Source organism: Neolamprologus multifasciatus, chromosome 14 (assembly GCF_963576455.1).
Source record: "Neolamprologus multifasciatus chromosome 14, fNeoMul1.2, whole genome shotgun sequence".
Lineage (NCBI taxonomy): Eukaryota > Metazoa > Chordata > Actinopteri > Cichliformes > Cichlidae > Neolamprologus > Neolamprologus multifasciatus.
In genome coordinates, this window is record NC_140452.1 from 25,187,257 (window position 1) to 25,205,602 (window position 18,346).

Below are 18,346 nucleotides of genomic sequence, written 5' to 3' on the forward strand. Positions count from 1 at the left end.
TTTCCTGATCTGTCTATCACAAACTCTGCAAGCCGTCGCGGCAGGGTGACAGGCAGCCCGTGCAAGTATTCTCCTGGAATAGACAGGAAAGTCAGGAATCACATTGATGTTCAGGACACGTCCGCCGAAGCACAGCTAACACGTTGCCAGCCTTCCCCTCCCCTACATCGTCCAGCCACCTTATGTGGAACTCTCTCATTCATTTGCCTCCAAATTGCTTTTCCTCCTTGCTCGCACTCCTGGAAAGCTGGGGTGCTCACAAGATTTCATTGGCTGCTTTGGAGGACTTCTCCCAGTGTTGGTTTCCTAAAAACGACGAGCTAACTCTAGTGCAAGCTATCACATAAATTCAAGCTTTATGTCCGGTGTTTGGATAATTCATATGTACCATGAGACAAAAGGCAGCTTTATGATCCGATGGGTTTATTCAAGCCCCCGTTGGAGCTGACAGACTTACTGCTTTTCACTGCTAATTACACATCAATATGCTGTGGTCTAATTGATTATACACTACCAGTAAATGATCTCACTGAATTCTATGTTTTTCTGACATCGTTGTCTGTTTTCACTCACTCTGATAGAAGGTAGGGCATGTAGTCAGACATTTATTGCGATGCGAAGCACATAAATGAATCCTGAGACTTATGAAGCATCAGATGAGGTAAATGAATGTGAGTTTTGACAGAGCAATTTGGATTTATCCCAGAAATAAATAAAAGGCTCCTTAGAACCCACTATGACATTTATGATCTGAAGCCACCGGATCAAAACACACACTCAAATCAGGCCCAAAGAAAGCTTTCAAATGATGAAAGTAATGAACTGGCTGTATCTTACAGTTAGTCTTTACCTAAATCTTGAGCTGCAGCCACTGCCAATGCTGCATGTTTGATTAATACATGCGTAAAACAAACCGCTTTGTGGCAATTCAGCAATCAGTCGTCTGCTTATTTGTATTAAACGTGTACTCACCGAAATACCTGCAAAAGTTGATGTCCGTGTGAATTCACGCCAGGAAATTTGCACAGACGGATGCAAATTTGAGAAAGCCTTGAAAGGGATTAAATTATTATCCGAGAGAAAAAAAAATGGACAGAGTGGAGCAGAGTTTGCAATGAGTCAGCCCTGTAATTAAAGAGGAGTGATCAATCTGTACCACTGACCACACTTATGCCAAGTCCATCGAATGGCTGCAGTAAAGAGCTAATTTAGAACCATTAGGGACTGCCGAGTTTGCAAACAGCCCAGTAATGATGATGGCTGATTCAAGTTCAAGGTTTGGCCTCCGTATAACTGTCAGACCTGGCAGTCATAAGGCGATATCAGTGAAAGATCTTAGATGAAGAGAAAGATCTATTTTAATCATACTTTTTGGTCATTTATATATTCAATGAATGCTAGGTTATTGGTCAGATGTTCCCAATTCCTCTGCGCCAAGTTTAACTGCATTTCTGTTTTGAATAGAACATTCTCCGTGCTCCTTTAGTGGCGATGATCACAAGTTGTGGCTTTTTTTTTATTAACACAACCAAGAATTTCAGCCCAGGCTGTCACAAACTGTCTCCATATTGACACACTCTGCATAAGACCTCAAACACTTTGAAGGACAGAAAGATACAAAGGTATGCTGGATGGAGGCAGCCAGGCATGTCCTTCATCTCCTTGTTATATTCCCCATTTACCCTTTGTGTTTTCCTGGCAAGCATCCCTCCAGAGAGACATGACCTGAAACCGTACCCACAGTGCTGTTTTCGCTGCGACTCCCTCTTCCATGTAACGGCACTATGCATGAAATGATAAACTCCTCTTGCACGGTCCACTTTGCACCTCTCAGAGGAATACGTAAAGCTGAATAATAAACAACTGGGACTATAAAAAGGTCAAAAGGGTCCATACAGTTATTTACTAAAACAACCTGGGAGAGTATAACAACACTCATTACTAGAATCACCCTATGACCCTGGCTGAGCACCTATTTACAGAAAACTGATTTGTTAGAACGTATGCAAGAGAGGAAAGTTTCCTTGAACATTACGCAAAAGACCTTTTATGTGAGACTTCAGTCAGTTTAAGCTTTATATCACCTTACATGAATGTGTGCTATTCAAGCCCGAGTCCATCACTTGCAAGAAAGTCCTGGTAATGACTTGATCACAGCTTTATGCGAAAACGTAGAGATGTACATCCCCGGGAAAAAAGAACTACATAAACATTTCTAAAGGACCCAAGAGTAATGGAACAGCACATGTTCACAACAAGGAAAACTCTGAATAGGTGTGCTAAGAGAAACATACCACAACTTCAACTAGGCCTTGGTAGCATGTTTTAAACAAACAGCAAAGTCTCTCTGATCGAACTGAAGGAAAGAGGGTCTTTCCTTCATGGGCTCGCTGAGGGAAAATTTTTGTGAAATTAAAAAATGTGTTGACCTGAAGTTTAGGAAAGGTTTGAATGGTGCAACGATACAATGGCCGAAAACACAAAAATAAGCCAGCAACAGAATGATTGAATGAGAAGACAGCCCATGACCAAGTGAGCGGTTTTACCTCAATATAGCCGATTGTTGTGTCATGATTCAAAACATTTAAAAAATTAATTAATTAATTAAGTCAAGGTATCCCTGATATAATCTTGAACTGGGACTATTTTGTATGGGAGAGCGGACCAAAATTTTCCCTATCATTTTTAAATCCATTAGCAGCTAACATCCTGTCGTGATCGAGGTTGTTACTGCTGCTGTTGTGACGATTAGCGAAAGAATCTTGGCAATTCCTAATAGCTCTTATATCCCCCCTCCATATAAAACCTTCTTGCTTGTCATTAATTAATGTTTCAGTCATATGTGCAAAGGAACGCTGCCAGCAAACCAGTAGGTTTGTATTTTTGCAATCAACAGTCAAAGTGTCATTACTGAGCCTCACTTTTTTTATTTATTGACAGATGGCAGAGCTTTCTGGAATAGTCCAGGCTCATGATGCTGCCTTTTTTTCAGTCTCTTATTCTCTCTCGCATTTGCATGCCATGCTGAATCTCTATTCTTAGCAAAAGAATAACATGAAGTGATCTTTTTGACCTTGCTCCAATTGCTGATAAAGAACCAGGTGGTGACCACATTCTCACAAAGATTCTTTCTTACTTGCCTAGATCAGCACACTGTCTTGTCTTATCTGCTTGTGCTGACCTGAGATTCCTCTACCTCTCCCAACCCTCCGCATATTAATGAAGTACAGATGAAAGGGAGCCAGCCAGAATTAACACTGTCTTTCACACTCAAGTACATAATAGGAATCAGTGAGTCTGAACTGTCTTTGAAATAGCAGTTTTCCTGGTCTGATTGGTCAGAGTTAGGTCTAGCCAGAGTACAGACGTCATTGTTCCCACACTGGTCTGAATAAGCCTTTATTTACTCAAAAAAAGTGGTAGTGATGGTTATGCTTGCAGATTATTTTTTTAATAAAGATTTTTCCCATTTCCATGTTTTAATCAATAATGTTATGTAATACAATGATATTAGTCACAGTAGCATAAATCTACCCTTACACTAATCAACCACAGCATGAAGACCAAGATCTGCACGTCTTTGTCACAGGAGTGCTGTGTTACCCTTATGACCAGGCTCTATATGTGTGTTCAAACTACAAAGATATGTGACCATTTTACCAATACAACAGCTTAAAATGCAGTAAACACAGCTTGAAGACGTTTTTGTCAACATAGGAATTGGTCTTTGTTTAGTGCAATTTAAAACTCTAAAACTGCATCTGCTCAGTGAATACATGTTTCCAAGCCACAGTACAAGATGAGCGCCGCCTCTTCTTGTTCGATTATTTCCTGCTGTATCTAAAAGGGATCTGCAGACAAAAATCCCAAAATAGTCACCTTATTATTGTGCGCAGTATATTTCTGATAAACAGTATTTACCACTAACCTCAATGAGAACCTGTTTCCTGTAACTGCTTCAAAATGAACAACTGAATACTGAATGTAGTAAGCTCAGTCGGAAGGGTTTGTTTTGCATTATGTCTAATTTAATAGAGTGTTGAGTGGGAAACAAAAGTGAGTCTAAAATACGGCGCTGGAAATAAACAGAAATATATGCAGGGAATACAATGTTCTTCTCACTGTAAATGCAGCTATCTGGGTCTGAGATTTAACTAGCGGTGTTGTTAAAAACACATTTAGCAACGTTGAACTAAAACTAAGTTAAGTTATAACATTTGTTTTCAGTTATTTAAAGTGTGAGCAACAGAGCAGCATAGCTGAGTGCACGCCATCCAACCCTAATGTTGCCATTAAAGAGTGCTTTTATACATATTGTCATTCAATGTCCAGAAAGAACCCAAATTGCATTTTCTCTGGTTTCATTCTTCTCACATCTGTTTGACAGCATAAATCTAACCCATAACAACCTTTCTTCCAATCATGATGCTACTGCACGGGAATATGGCAGCTGCCTGCAGCCTTTGATTTCATCTTGCCCCAGATCTGCATTGTAATGAGCACTCAGGTCAATCAATAATTCACTGCAGTTTCACTTATAAAAAAAAGAGTGAGAAAACAGATCAGCTCATGGGTAAAATGGGAATATGACTTTGATCAGTGTTTTAGAGACACATGCAACACTGTAGCACTTCTTTTGTCCTTCTGCTGTATTTGTCAACACAGTAAGAAATAAAGGGAGGAAATGTACATCTGTGTGTCTGAATTATGTTTAATGCTGACACATATGTGCTGAGTCTGCAATGAGTGATGATAGAGTTTATTGTTGTTTAGAGAGTCATGCTGGGACTTCAGTCTGCAAAGCTTTCCTTGCTTTGAAACCACACCATTCACTGAGTTTTCCATTAGGTGTGTGGTAAATACATTTTTCTCTGCAGTCATTGCCTTTAATGAACACCTAACACTAGTTGCAGGTTTTGTTTTCTGAAGAAACCTAATTTAATACAATGAACTTGCATTTTGTCCCCTGTTGGCATCATAAGTGCACCCATTAAAAGGAAACTAACTCTGATATATAGTTAGGGTTTTGCTGTGAATTCGTAGCAGGCATTACTTTTCTGCAGTTTTGTGTTATTTGGGTCATCGGAACTTTTTGGATCATAATGCTATACGGGTGTCAATATGCCCAACTTTGCTATCAACATAAATATATCACACATTAAACAATAGCTTGATCTCATGTCTGCACATTTTACCAACGGCCTGTCTTTCTTTGCCTCTGTCTCTGATCAATAGTTCCTCCAGAAGACCCAGTCATCAGCGGAGGGCCAGTTGTAAGCCTAAGGGCCGGTGACCCACTCAATCTGACCTGCCATGCTGACAATGCCAAACCTGCGGCCTCAATTATCTGGATCCGCAATGGAGAGGTCCTTAATGGGGCCATGTACTCCAAGGTAAGCATAGAGGTGTGTGTCATTCCAGGTATGCAGACCAGCTGGAAAAGAGCTGTTGATGACGTGATGATGCAAGAGTGGAATTTTTTTATATTACTTGATTTGCTATTATTTTTTACTATTATTAACATTTTCTTTCCCTAAATTATACTCTACTCCAATTTTACCCTTCCGCCGAGTGACCGATGGATGGATTGCTTTTAAAAATGCAGTCCCTTGAAAATTCCGATTGCGTTTGAATTACTAAAATACGGCTTTTTTTCCTTTCTTTTTTTTCCCTCCAGTATCCAAAGCAACTCAAATAGTGGTGAGATCACAGAGCTATCCATGGCTTTGCGTTTGTCTTCAGTGTTTAGATCTTTTCCTTCAGTGGCATTTATCTCACCACCCTAAAAAACTTGACGATGTCCCTTTCGCTGCTGGAATCTGTCTGAACCTTTTCATGCCACAGTATGAGTCTCAATGACAGATCACGCTTTTGATGCTGCGGTACACAACAGTGCCCATTCACACCAGCCCAATGTTTGGATCACCTGATCCCCATAGACTCTTGACTGACATTAGCCCTTAAGGCTAATCGTCCATTCAGCACTGTCATGTTCTATTTCTATTTAAACAAAGGACATAAAGAGACTCGGCACTTTAGAGCACTAACACCTCCCCCGCCTTCCCTCGCTCCCTGTACTGCCTCATCCCATTATCGGCTTTTTTCAAAGAGCATATAAATGCCATTGATTGGACTGTGGTACAGCACCAGGCCGTTTTGAATAAAGTGATTGCTGGAGGTGCCGTTTGCTAATACTGGGCGCTTCCTGCCTTCACTTCCTCTCAGAGCGAAGGCAGATATGGGGACATTCTGTGCTGGTTGCTGATGGATGCTCACATGTCTGTGTTGAGGCGAATGATGTGTGTCTCTCCTCTTTTATCTCTATTGCCTAACATTATGAAGTGAGGTTGGGGGGGTCAATTAAAAGAACATGACTCCTTTGTGGATCCAAAGAGCAGTGTGGGAGACTACATCATCGTCATCCGATCTGATGGTCTTCTCATTTCCCACAGATGTAGAGGACTAATGTGAGCAGATGTGGTGGAGGATTCACAGAAATAGCTTTCGTGATGATGTCAAAAGTAATGATGGTTCTGACCCGAAGATAATTTTCCACTAAAGGCCTCAAAACCTCATTTCCACGAGCTCTTAGCAAACTATTTACTGGACCAGTGGTTAAAGAGAAAATGAATGATTAACGCCATTGCTTGGCAAAAAATGCGCGTCAGTTCTCACATGGAAGAGAGCAACTGAAATGATGCATTGCTTATCATTAGTGAGGGTAGCTTTCAGCAAATATAAACTGTGGTGTATTACGGAGGAGGCACCCCAAATAATTAGAGAGAAAAGTAAGGTGAGTGGTTCAAATGTCAAGACTTGCTTGGGCTTGAGTAAATTATTGAACAATGCTCAATTCTCAGCTCCCATCTGCTCCAGTGGAGCTGCTCAGCAGAAAACTGCAAAGGGCTGTTTGTAACACGCAGCCTCAAGGTCTGAGCTGTGCTTAGGAGGTGTGCAAATTTGCTCCATGATACATTTGTGTTGGAATGGTGCAACAAATCTTTTGAAGAACATGATGCACTTCCTTACCATAAAGTCATTCTTCACTATGTGCTTTGGTAGCAACCTGAGAGTGGGAGATAGAGGATTATCTCAGTGGTAGAAGGGGGAAAAATAACAAAAAAAAAAAGGAAGGAATTATATTTTTATGAGCCATTCTTGTTCTGGCGCATTGAACACCATTTTGTATACAGTCTCTGCTTTGTCACCTTTTAATGCCAGGTAAAGGTGCTAAAGGTCATATGAAGTTGATAATATCAGTGTTAGCAGGAAACTTTTTTTTTTTAGTTTTTGTCTGGGTTTTTTTTCAACCCTCAGAAATATTTAACACAGCTGCTTTTTTTTTACTGTCCCTTTATTCCATTATGAGTTTTTTTCTCATAAAGCCATGGGAGGTTTGTGTAATTAGAGCCCTTTATTGTATTTTAATCATCACACTCACTGCATAATGGGAAGGGAAATACTTACAAATAAAGTAACTAATTAAAATATGGTCGAGCATTATTGTGTCGCATTTGTTTTTGTTTTGAGACAGGTGGAATGATGTAAGTCAAAGGGCTCCTTAGCTTCAACTGTACACGTAATCACTGGTTCCATTTTAAAAAGATCTCAAAAGATTTTGACAATCCAATTAACCTCATTTATTAAACATTAAAAGTAAAGGTGAAATATAGATCACTTCAATTAATTGCATTCAACAGCTTTTGAAAACAATGAGTTGAGTTAAGTAAAAGAAACCCGTTTAACCTCAGTTACCATGTTAAAAAACAAAAGAAATAAAAGTATATATTTCATATCGTGCCAAGTTGTGTGCAATTAACTCCAGAGAAGAGGAACATTTTGTGGTGTAGATTAAAAATGGAAAACTGTTTGAATGTAAATAATTTGATCATGTCAAAGTAATTTTGGAAGAATTATTAGAAAAATAACAATTATATATATTTTTTACACAGTACATTTACCAGCATCACTGTGTATGCCTTCAAAGTTTAATTAGGTCATCTCAATGTCAAAAAATGTAATTTAATTTTTCTTATGATTTTACAGATTTTCCAGTTTTAATTAAGTTTATGTTGGTGTTGACAAGTAGCAAATTGCATGTAAATTATCTTATTAGGGAAAATTATATATAAATGTATATCTATATACAGTACTATGCAAAGGTTTCGAGACTTCCTTCATTCTCTTATACTTTGCTAGGAAAATGGGTAAAAGATTAAATAATTGATTGAAAAACAAACAAACATACCTGGAAATATAGTTTATAAGGCAAAAACTGAGTTTGTACAAAGCTCGAGTTTAAAAGTCAATATTTGGTATGCTCACCTTTATTCTTCAACACATCCTGAACTCTCTTAAGCAATTTATGTAAGTAGTCTTCGGGATACTTTGTAACTTTGGATGTTGGCTGCCTTTTGTCCTGTGCTATGTCTGTTCTGTTCACTGATGATCTCACTGTTTCAGTAATTTTGAGATCCGGGCTCTGGGAAGGTCAATCCATAATTGATAGTTTTCTGTTGTGTGTTTTTCTATTAACTTGTACTGTTGCTCAGTTTTTTCCCCCTTTTCTTGTGTGCACAGCTTTTAGATAGAGTTTAGTTTTATCTTAGGCCGGTTGCATCTGCTTTTGTCTTCAACTTTCTTCCAATTTCCTCAAATTTTTTGAGGACACACTGCACACCATACGGAGCTATACCAAGGTTTTAACTAATAGCTCCTTGCTGATACAAAAATACTATTTTGTGCCTTTCATGCTGTGTTATCTTTGAGATTTTTAGATCGGACTAAAGAAATGGGAACAAATTATGTGTTTTTATGACATGCACATACTATTTAAAATTGGTTCTTTGCTAAGTTTCATATCTAGACACAACACTGGTTCATTCCTTTAGTACAGAGGAAGAAAAGAAAAACCAATTTATACTTGAATGATTCATTCATTATTAACAAACAAACAAAGGTCTGAAAATGGTCAGGCACAAGAAATGGACTGAAAATGAGTGGACAAAGTAGCCAATGTCCAAAGAGAAACTGTGAAAGACCGTCAGAATGTCTGGAGAACTAGTGCTCATAACTTCATTTAAAAAATTAGAGGTGGCTATAAACCTTTGCACTTAAATTAACTGTATATTAAATGACATTAAATGACAAAAACATTTTGCTTTTGGCTACATGTATTACAATTTGAGAAAAATACAAATAGAAGAGAGCTTCAGAATAATCACAGTATTTCGGACTAACAGTAGATGAACTTTTCTGGTATGTATGTCAAGTTTTATTTAATAAATTATTAATTAGGTTCATGTATTTTAATGACTAGTTAACTAAATGGATATTCTTTTTGAAACCACTCACTAAAGAAAAGCTCGTAGTTCATTCTTTCTCTTTCTCTCCATTACCCATTTCTTTTTTACATGCAGCCACTTAGGGGAAGATTAGCTTCCAGAATTTTTTATGCTTTATGCTGAGGTGATCTGTCTTCAGTATGGACTGTTACTTTCTTTCCTAGATACATTTGGCTGCTCAGAGTTATGTTTCACTTGGGATATGCATTACTTATAACACTCGTGATTTTGACATGTGTCTGAATTCATTCTAAGTCAGGGTTCTCCCTTGTTATTAATACTGTTTCTGAATAATTTGGTCGACGCACTTTATCCAGACCTTAAAACCTGGTCTCAGTACTGAGGTTGTGCTATTCTATGTTAATGAAGCACCGTAAACCACTGGCATATGATTTTCTTTTATTTGTTTGTTAGTTTGGATTTTTTACTTCTCCATCAAACAAACATGCTCAGAGCTGCAATCATCAGTCTCTATGGATATAAACTTAACACCTCTAGCTGAGCTGTTATTGGACATCGTTCAGTTCTCAGGCAACCTATTTGAGTAGATTTCTTTTGTTTGCTTGCATGCTTGTTTTCCAAACTGGTCTGCTTCTGAGAAGTCACTTTCATGTTAAGTTAAAGCTTTGATTGGCAGTCACAGCTTTACATTTAGCTTTTATGTAGGTATTGCTATATTAGCTGGCAAGGGGCCTATCTAGCTGTGATGCTGTTTTTGTGAGAAAGAAGGCTGTCTGTCTCTTAAATGAAAGCCACAAAAAGCACGGTATACCCCTACTTAAGCCAGACCAAATTAGTCTACAAAGCAAGGAAATATTAGACCCCAGTAAAATGAGAGAAAAAAAGACATACTGAGATGCCCATCTTGAAACTCCAGCTAACATTTATTATTAACCAATTTTCACCTTTTTTGTAACCCTCTGGAGGTCAGAAATGACCAAGTACCTAGTAACTATAGCTTAAAAAAAGCATTCATTCCCTCTCAGTCCGGTTATTTTGTCATTCATCTCCTGCCATGGTAAAAATATTCTTCACATGGCTTTAGGAGATGAATATAAAAATTTATCAAATTATAATGTGGCATGGTGTTGAATTCAATGCTGCAGCCAGCTAACCCCTTTTCTAAGATTAATGACTTCAGACAGGTCCAAAGCGACGAGGGAAACAATCCTGATTGTGTCAGAAAGGATATTACATTGACATATCCCGCGTCTGACAGCCAATGTGTTCTGCTTTAGAAGTGACTCATGCACAGTTATGAATTTCATCACATGGTTCTTCACATACAAATGGGCTTCCCACAAGTATGCAAAGGATCTAATATCCCATTACAAGAGAATACTTTTTTTTCCCGCATCAGTAATACAGAGTTTCTAATCTCAAATGCGTTTAGTAGATACTCTTCCCTGACGTATTTTAATTTGATCAGAGTCTTTTCCTGGAAATGCCTAGCCATGAGGTTTTACAACTTCCATGACATTTTAATCATGCTATTTACAATATAGTACGCTTAAGTGACAAAGACAGCATAAATGTGGATAATTAAAATGTTCACATTAAGTGCAGAGATGAATGGATAATTACCACTGGTTTGTACTTTGGCAATGAATCTCAGTTTGACTCAGGACTATTATTAATGGGTACTGGTAATGGTAGATGGAATCTATATGTTGCATTTTAGTACAGAGTACTAAAAACTTGCAAACTTTTAGTTATGTCATTTAAACAGCATACGTTATAAATCTAAATATACTCAACAGCCTGCAGTAGTTAACTAACGGCTGAGTAGATATAGGATCTGATCATCAGTATTTTTCTTATTGAATGGTTGGCTACAAAATTATACAAAGTTAAGGGCAAGTACTGCAAGTATTTTTGGGAGGTAAAACCAAAGTTTCCAGCGCAGTAAAGCAAGTCAACTGAGCTTCTTCTGGTCAACGTAGGAGTAAAATATTTTGGTGTTCTTCAATAGGAAGGTCTTTTTTGTGTCTTCAAGAAATGCAGAGCAACAGTGAGCCTGCTTTAAAAAGATGGCAGGGAAATGCATCCTGACTTTGTGGTTGACCACACTGTGCCCTGTTGCCCAAGCAATTTGTTCTAGTCAGTGACTTTGTTCTGTCCCGCACTGGTTAACATAGACTCCCAGAGCCCTCCCCTGAGCGTTTGAGGGAGCGTGAGAGCTACTGAGCGCTACCAACTGATTCCAGATGGCTTCCACAATGTAGGGCTCAGAGGATGAGCGCTGAAAAGAAGATTGATTTCCTTTGTGGAGTATGACAAGCCATGCACTAGAGCGCAGCTCTCCAGACACACAAAAGCAAACTCAAGAAATATATTTCTACTTTTTTTTTTTTATCAATCTGCTTTGCAGTAAAACTACAGGCTACAGTGTTCTGAGGGTTTGTCTCTGGATCCCCAAGGGAGTAGATTTGTGTATACATAAATTTTCTGCCTTTTTGCAACAATTTTATACCTTTTCCATCAAAGCTTATCCAGCAAAGCGTTTCTTCCGCCTCTTTTCTCTGTTTGTGCGTCACTTAAACAATTTATAATCCCAGCTTGAATTGGGACTATTGAAGATACAATCCAATATCCCTCGGATTCTGCAGCATTTGGAATTCAGTACTCTGCTCAGCATAAAAATAGCTCAGGTTCTATTTATTGATTATGATAAAGCCAATCCAAGGTCCCACTATGGTAATCCATTAGAACAACAAAACAAACTTGGCATAGATTTAGAGGCTTAAGCATTCATCCACAGAACTGCCTTAACTTTGCTCTGTATTTCTTCCCTCTTTGCAGACCTTGCTCCGGGATGGCAAGAGGGAAAGCACCGTAAGCACACTCTACCTATCGCCTTCCAACATTGAGACAGGTCAGCAGATCATCTGTAAAGCCTCCAACAAGGCAGTCCCCAACGGCAAGGAGACCAGTGTCACAATTGACATTCAGCGTAAGCATAACACTTCTTCTTCTCTCTGTTATTCTGATCTGTGAAGACCTTTTTCGTGAAAAATATCGGTGGGCAAAGGGTCAGCTTAAAACTTGCATTTCTAAAAATATGAGGCATTTCTCACATGTAGAGTCAAGACACTGTCAAATACCTACGTGGCTAACAGTGTGAAAATCAAGCATTCATTTTCGGCTCTGGTGAATATTTATAATTGGTTTCCATTTTTACTTACATATAGTGCTCCAGCATATGGATTGGTGCTGTATTACTGTTTTTCTTTTTTTTTTTTCCATTTGTTTGTTCTGATGCAACATCAAAGGCGGCGTCTATCTAAAATGAATGGAGCCTCCTTTTTTTGGTCCATCTACCTACCTGCTGTGGCACTGCCTGTTATGGTACTGTGCGAACTGTATCCACCTCTTTTATTTCCATGCTCATGCCATCAATCTTTTTGATGAGAACATCTACAGTTCCCCTCTAAAATAGGCAAAGTAAGCCCAGCGTGTAAAACACATTCAGCCTCAATTGTCAGGGAATCTTTTTTCGATCAAGAAGCATTCACAGTAAGAGAAGGGCTCTGAACAAAGGGATTTTGCATCACTCACAACCCCTTCAACACCATTAAGTATGACTAATAAAGCAGAAAATGCTATTTAGAGAGCCATTATGACTGACGGCTCCATTCTTTTCATTATGCACACCACAAGAGGCAAGCATGGCAAGAGCGGGCACGACACGATCAGGCCAACTCAGGCGTGGGGGTAAAAAATGATTAACAATTGTTAGTGTTTGCAACTCTTTCAGTTTGCCTTCTTCATTTTTGTCATGCAGTCAGAGAGGGAAGTCATCCCACATGTAAACTGATTTGTCACCATGTATAATGATGCGTCTGTGATAAATGCTTGCCATCATAGCATCATCCTCGCTTCTGAATGTATGATTTAACCCTGAAAAATGAGTGGAGCAGGTTTCTAATTAGCATTTCAAAATGTGCTCTTTACACAATTAAAGCTCCTGAAAACATTTTTCACAGTGTGAGATCAAACCAAGCGACAGCAGAGACTAATTGTCAAGATTCAAATTTTCTCCCACAAGGCTTAGGCTCTTGTCTCCCTCGTTCTCACCTCCCCCGCCCTCTCCCAGATTTGACAGGTAATGTTCAGCACAGTTCAGCAGAACCTACAGTTTGTGCTGAGATCCGCTTCTAAATTAAGTTGCCTCTGAAATAAAACTTACTTCAGCTGAACTTTGATTCATTTGTTCTCGATATCAATCTGTTTAATTTCGGTGCAGCTTTATTAGGTTGCAAGGGTTCTGGCTTAGCAACAACATCTGTAACACAAGTGCAAAAAGATTATGCTTTATATGACTATTCACCAAACATGCTGTAAATCTAACGTCTTCAGAAAAGTGTTAAAGATAGGAACAGAACATTATAAGGCGGTGCCTTCACACTAAAGTTCTTTCCTGATACAAGAGGAAATAAACACAAGCTGTGCTCTAATTCAAGTGCTTGATCTTCCTCAAAGCCTAGTCCATAAAGGACAAGTTAATTACCAAGACACTGTCCTCACATGACAAAGTTTCAACAGCAGGAACTGCCAACATCCAGGATGATAAACATTAATTAGCATCATACAAGTGCAGTGGTTGTTTTTATCAGTAACTCATAACCACCTTAGCTGGGTCGATGACTTGACTGTATGATAATTCCTCTATTCCTTTTAATTGTCTCTCGACCTCATGAGTTTCTACTCAGAAACTGCACACATTTGCTCTCTCTCTCTCTTGCACAGACACAAATACACCTTCAGCAGTGTATGTGCAGACACGGTAGCGCTATCTTTTGTTACTTTGTTTCTTGAGGGCAAAAAGTCTGCTGGAATGTCATAATGCAGAAAATTGCAGAGGACTTTACTAGTTATGTTCTCCATATGGGTTTCTCGGACACATTTTGCGGGGATTTTAAAATGGATCTGGGATTTGTCTGTTTGTTATTGCTTTGCTGTTTTGTGTAGAAGTACATACTTTGCAGGGAGTCCACACCACAAATGAGCAAATAGCAGAAAGGTACAGTCGGGCGATGGGTTACACAGGAAAGACTGAAACGTCTGCCTTCAGTAAGTGTATAGGACTGCTGTACATCGCATCGCATGAAACAAAGCGCAGTGTAGTGGCAGCAAATAAGGAAAAAGTGACAAACAATAAAGCAAACACACGATCCTGAACAAATCTTATGTTTTAGATGTAACCAAATATCCCATGACCCTGATACCTGAACACAGCAGCTATAGAGATATACGATGACCCTTTTGTATTTGCATGCATGCTTTTGATTTTGATTTTGTTATACTAACAATAGTAACTTGGTTTAATGAATCATAATGATGATATGTTCAAACAAGAGAGCATGTTACTTCTTATTCGGAGCAAGAGTGATATTAGAAGGCGGTAATATTTTTTTAGTGAGACTTTTCTCAGAGAAGCTGAAAGCCATCACCCTACCTATCAAGGCAAGGGTTCCTTCAGGAGCTTCCTGTCACCTTATGAGTTATATGTAACTCTCTGCAGTTTCTGCTTTACAGTTGTTCTTGGGTGTTCTATTTTAGAGGAAAAACCTGGCATGCGTAAGAATGTAACAATACATGTTCATAATTGTTTCAGAGTTAAGTGTTTGTAGAAAAAACGCAAGGCAGACACTGATGATTCAGTACTGCACCTCTTTAAGCTGAGTATGATCAAGTGTTGCTGCATTTCCTTCCATAACATTGAACTGTATCTGGATTCTACTTTTAAACCAGGGTCATGTGAATGTCACTCAAAATGTAAATAATTAAGCCTATGTGATGTTCTTAAATAATATAAAATTACAATTATTTTTTTGAACTTTGATTACATTGTTACCATTGTGCTTTTTTGTACTGATATGCTGTCACTGTTGCTGTATTTTCTTAGGTCCTTTGTGAAATTTGTGTCCAGCATTCGCCCTCTTGAAATTGCTGTGGTTGGGCCGTGTGGAGAGTTAAAGAAGCAGAATAGCAAATTAAGCTACCGATGTGAAGCTCATAACATTTTATTTTCACATAGCATCGTAAGCATTAAGCCTTTGAGTATTAGCACATAAGCTGCTGTTTGTTAAGATGGCCATGACTGCAATGCTAATGTTCTTAGAAAGACAATACAAATTTTCATTAGCTGGTAACAACCATCTAATGGACTAATATTTGCTGCATATTATGAGAACTTACATTGAGGGGGGGTTGCATGTAAACTCCAGAGCCCCCCTAGTTCATGCCCAGGACCCTGTTGGTGTAAGGCAACAGCACTACCACTGAGCTTCTGTGTTCAAAATAAATAAACAGCCTCAACCTGGAAGCCTGGCTCATAGAGAGACCTGTTTACCCAGCTGCCAAGCCAAATATTAGTTCTGCAAGTCCACAAAGAAAACTGTCCCACTGCCTATTGCCTTTAATAAGGTATTTAAAAGTCATTTAAAAATGTAGCAACACTTAATGACATTTTAATGACTAGTCCAAATTGAACCAATTTACTCTCAGGTCAGGGAAACTGTGATTAATAATAGTTTCATAACAGCTTCATGACAGCCAACGTTAGAAGCAACCACATAAGACAAAGTTATGCCAGGTTATGTTGTCTTGGTTGATATCATGTTTCTATAACTGATATGTGAAACAATGCCAGCTTTGCAATGCAAATGAGGTAACTGAATGATATTAATGACAAACCTAATGACAAATATTCATATTTGCTTTACTGTAACTTTATTTTTCTAATCGAAAATAAAAAAATAGTAGTGGAAATAAAATCGTCTGGTCTGTAAAAAACCCAAAACAAACAGAGAGGATGGAGTCCAGTTCCCTCTAACTGGAACTGCTGAAAGGTTATTATGGATCTTTTTGTCAAGCGATGCCAAAAAGCCAGAGATAATAAGATAAAATAATGTTTTTCAATTATTTATCTGACACTTCATGCGATAGCTGTTTATTGAAAGCAGTGGGATAAAACTGATATTGATGCTCTCGACTCATTGTCAGTAAGACAGCAAATTAACAAATATCCTCAATTAGCAGTGTATTCACCAAAAATGTAGATGTCTCTGTATATACAGTGGGGCAAAAAAGTATTTAGTCAGCCACCGATTGTGCAAGTTCCCCCACTTAAAATGATGACAGAGGTCAGTAATTTGCACCAGAGGTACACTTCAACTGTGAGAGACAGAATGTGAAAAAAAAATCTATGAATTCACATGGTAGGATTTGTAAAGAATTTATTCGTAAATCAGGGTGGAAAATAAGTATTTGGTCACCTCAAACAAGGAAAATCCCTGGCTCTCACAGACCTGTAACGTCTTCTGTAAGAAGCTTTTCTGTCCCCCACTCGTTACCTGTATGAATGGCACCTGTTTGACCTCATCATCTGTATAAAAGACACCTGTCCACAGCCTCAACCAGTCAGACTCCAAACTCCGCCATGGCCAAGACCAAAGAGCTTTCGAAGGACACCAGGAAAAGAATTGTAGACCTGCACCAGACTGGGAAGAGTGAATCTACAATAGGCAAGCAGCTTGGTGTGAAAAAATCAACTGTGGGAGCAATCATCAGAAAATGGAAGACATACAAGACCACTGATAATCTCCCTCGATCTGGGGCTCCACGCAAGATCTCATCCCGTGGGGTCAAAATGATCATGAGAACGGTGAGCAAAGATCCCAGAACCACACGGGGGGACCTGGTGAATGACCTGCAGAGAGCTGGGACCAAAGTAACAAAGGTCACCATCAGTAACACACTACAACGGCAGGGAATCAAATCCCGCAGTGCCAGACGTGTTCCGCTGCTGAAGCCAGTGCATGTCCAGGCCCGTCTGAAGTTTGCCAGAGAGCACATGGATGATACAGCAGAGGATTGGGAGAATGTCATGTGGTCAGATGAAACCAAAGTAGAACTTTTTGGTATAAACTCAACTCGTCGTGTTTGGAGGAAGAAGAATACTGAGTTGCATCCCAAGAATACCATACCTACTGTGAAGCATGGGGGTGGAAACATCATGCTATGGGGCTGTTTTTCTGCCAAGGGGACAGGACGACTGATCCGTGTTAAGGACAGAATGAATGGGGCCAAGTATCGTGAGATTTTGAGCCAAAACCTCCTTCCATCAGTGAGAACTTTGAAGATGAAACGAGGCTGGGTCTTCCAACATGACAATGATCCAAAACACACCGCCCGGGCAACAAAGGAGTGGCTCCGTAAGAAGCATTTGAAAGTCCTGGAGTGGCCTAGCCAGTCTCCACACCTCAACCCCATAGAAAATCTGTGGCGGGAGTTGAAAGTCCATGTTGCTCGGCAACAGCCCCAAAACATCACTGCTCTTGAGAAGATCTGCATGGAGGAATGGGCCAAAATACCAGCTACTGTGTGTGCAAACCTGGTAAAGACCTATAGTAAACGTTTGACCTCTGTTATTGCCAACAAAGGTTATGTTACAAAGTATTGAGTTGTATTTTTGTTATTGACCAAATACTTATTTTCCACCCTGATTTACGAATAAATTCTTTACAAATCCTACCATGTGAATTCATGGATTTTTTTTTCACATTCTGTCTCTCACAGTTGAAGTGTACCTCTGGTGCAAATTACTGACCTCTGTCATCATTTTAAGTGGGGGAACTTGCACAATCGGTGGCTGACTAAATACTTTTTTGCCCCACTGTATGCTGGTAACCCCTGTTGGATGTCTAGTTGTGAGTAAATACCACAATTAATTAATGAACAGTCTCACTTCTTTTCCCGCCTAGACTTATCTAATTGGCCGCATTAGTGAGATGATACGAATGACAACAAAAGTAATTAAAGCGTTCTCATTCCCTCTGCCGCTCTCAACATTTGCCATTCTGCCGGCTTCTACGCTCAGGTACCCTTTTTCACTAATAGCGTAATCGAAACACGACCCAGCGCACTGCTCTACAGCCTAAACCCATCTAAAACCCAATGCATTTACCAACCTTTCTTTTCTTTTATCATTACTGAAA

General features: G+C 39.1%; 1 protein-coding gene across 8 annotated transcripts in view; it reads left to right on the forward strand.

Annotated features, from left to right (window-relative positions):
- Positions 1–18,346, forward strand: part of kirrel3b (kirre like nephrin family adhesion molecule 3b) — a 170,046-nt gene that overhangs the window by 112,878 nt on the left and 38,822 nt on the right. For 5 of the 8 annotated variants that reach the window (XM_085130697.1, XM_085130698.1, XM_085130702.1 and 2 more), the window contains exons 5-6: positions 5,236–5,405; positions 12,147–12,297. In XM_085130697.1, the coding sequence (XP_084986823.1) occupies positions 5,236–5,405; positions 12,147–12,297 (321 nt within the window). The remainder of the gene's footprint in view (positions 1–5,235; positions 5,406–12,146; positions 12,298–18,346) is intronic. The other 3 variants (XM_085130699.1, XM_085130701.1, XM_085130704.1) reach the window with 1 other exon arrangement.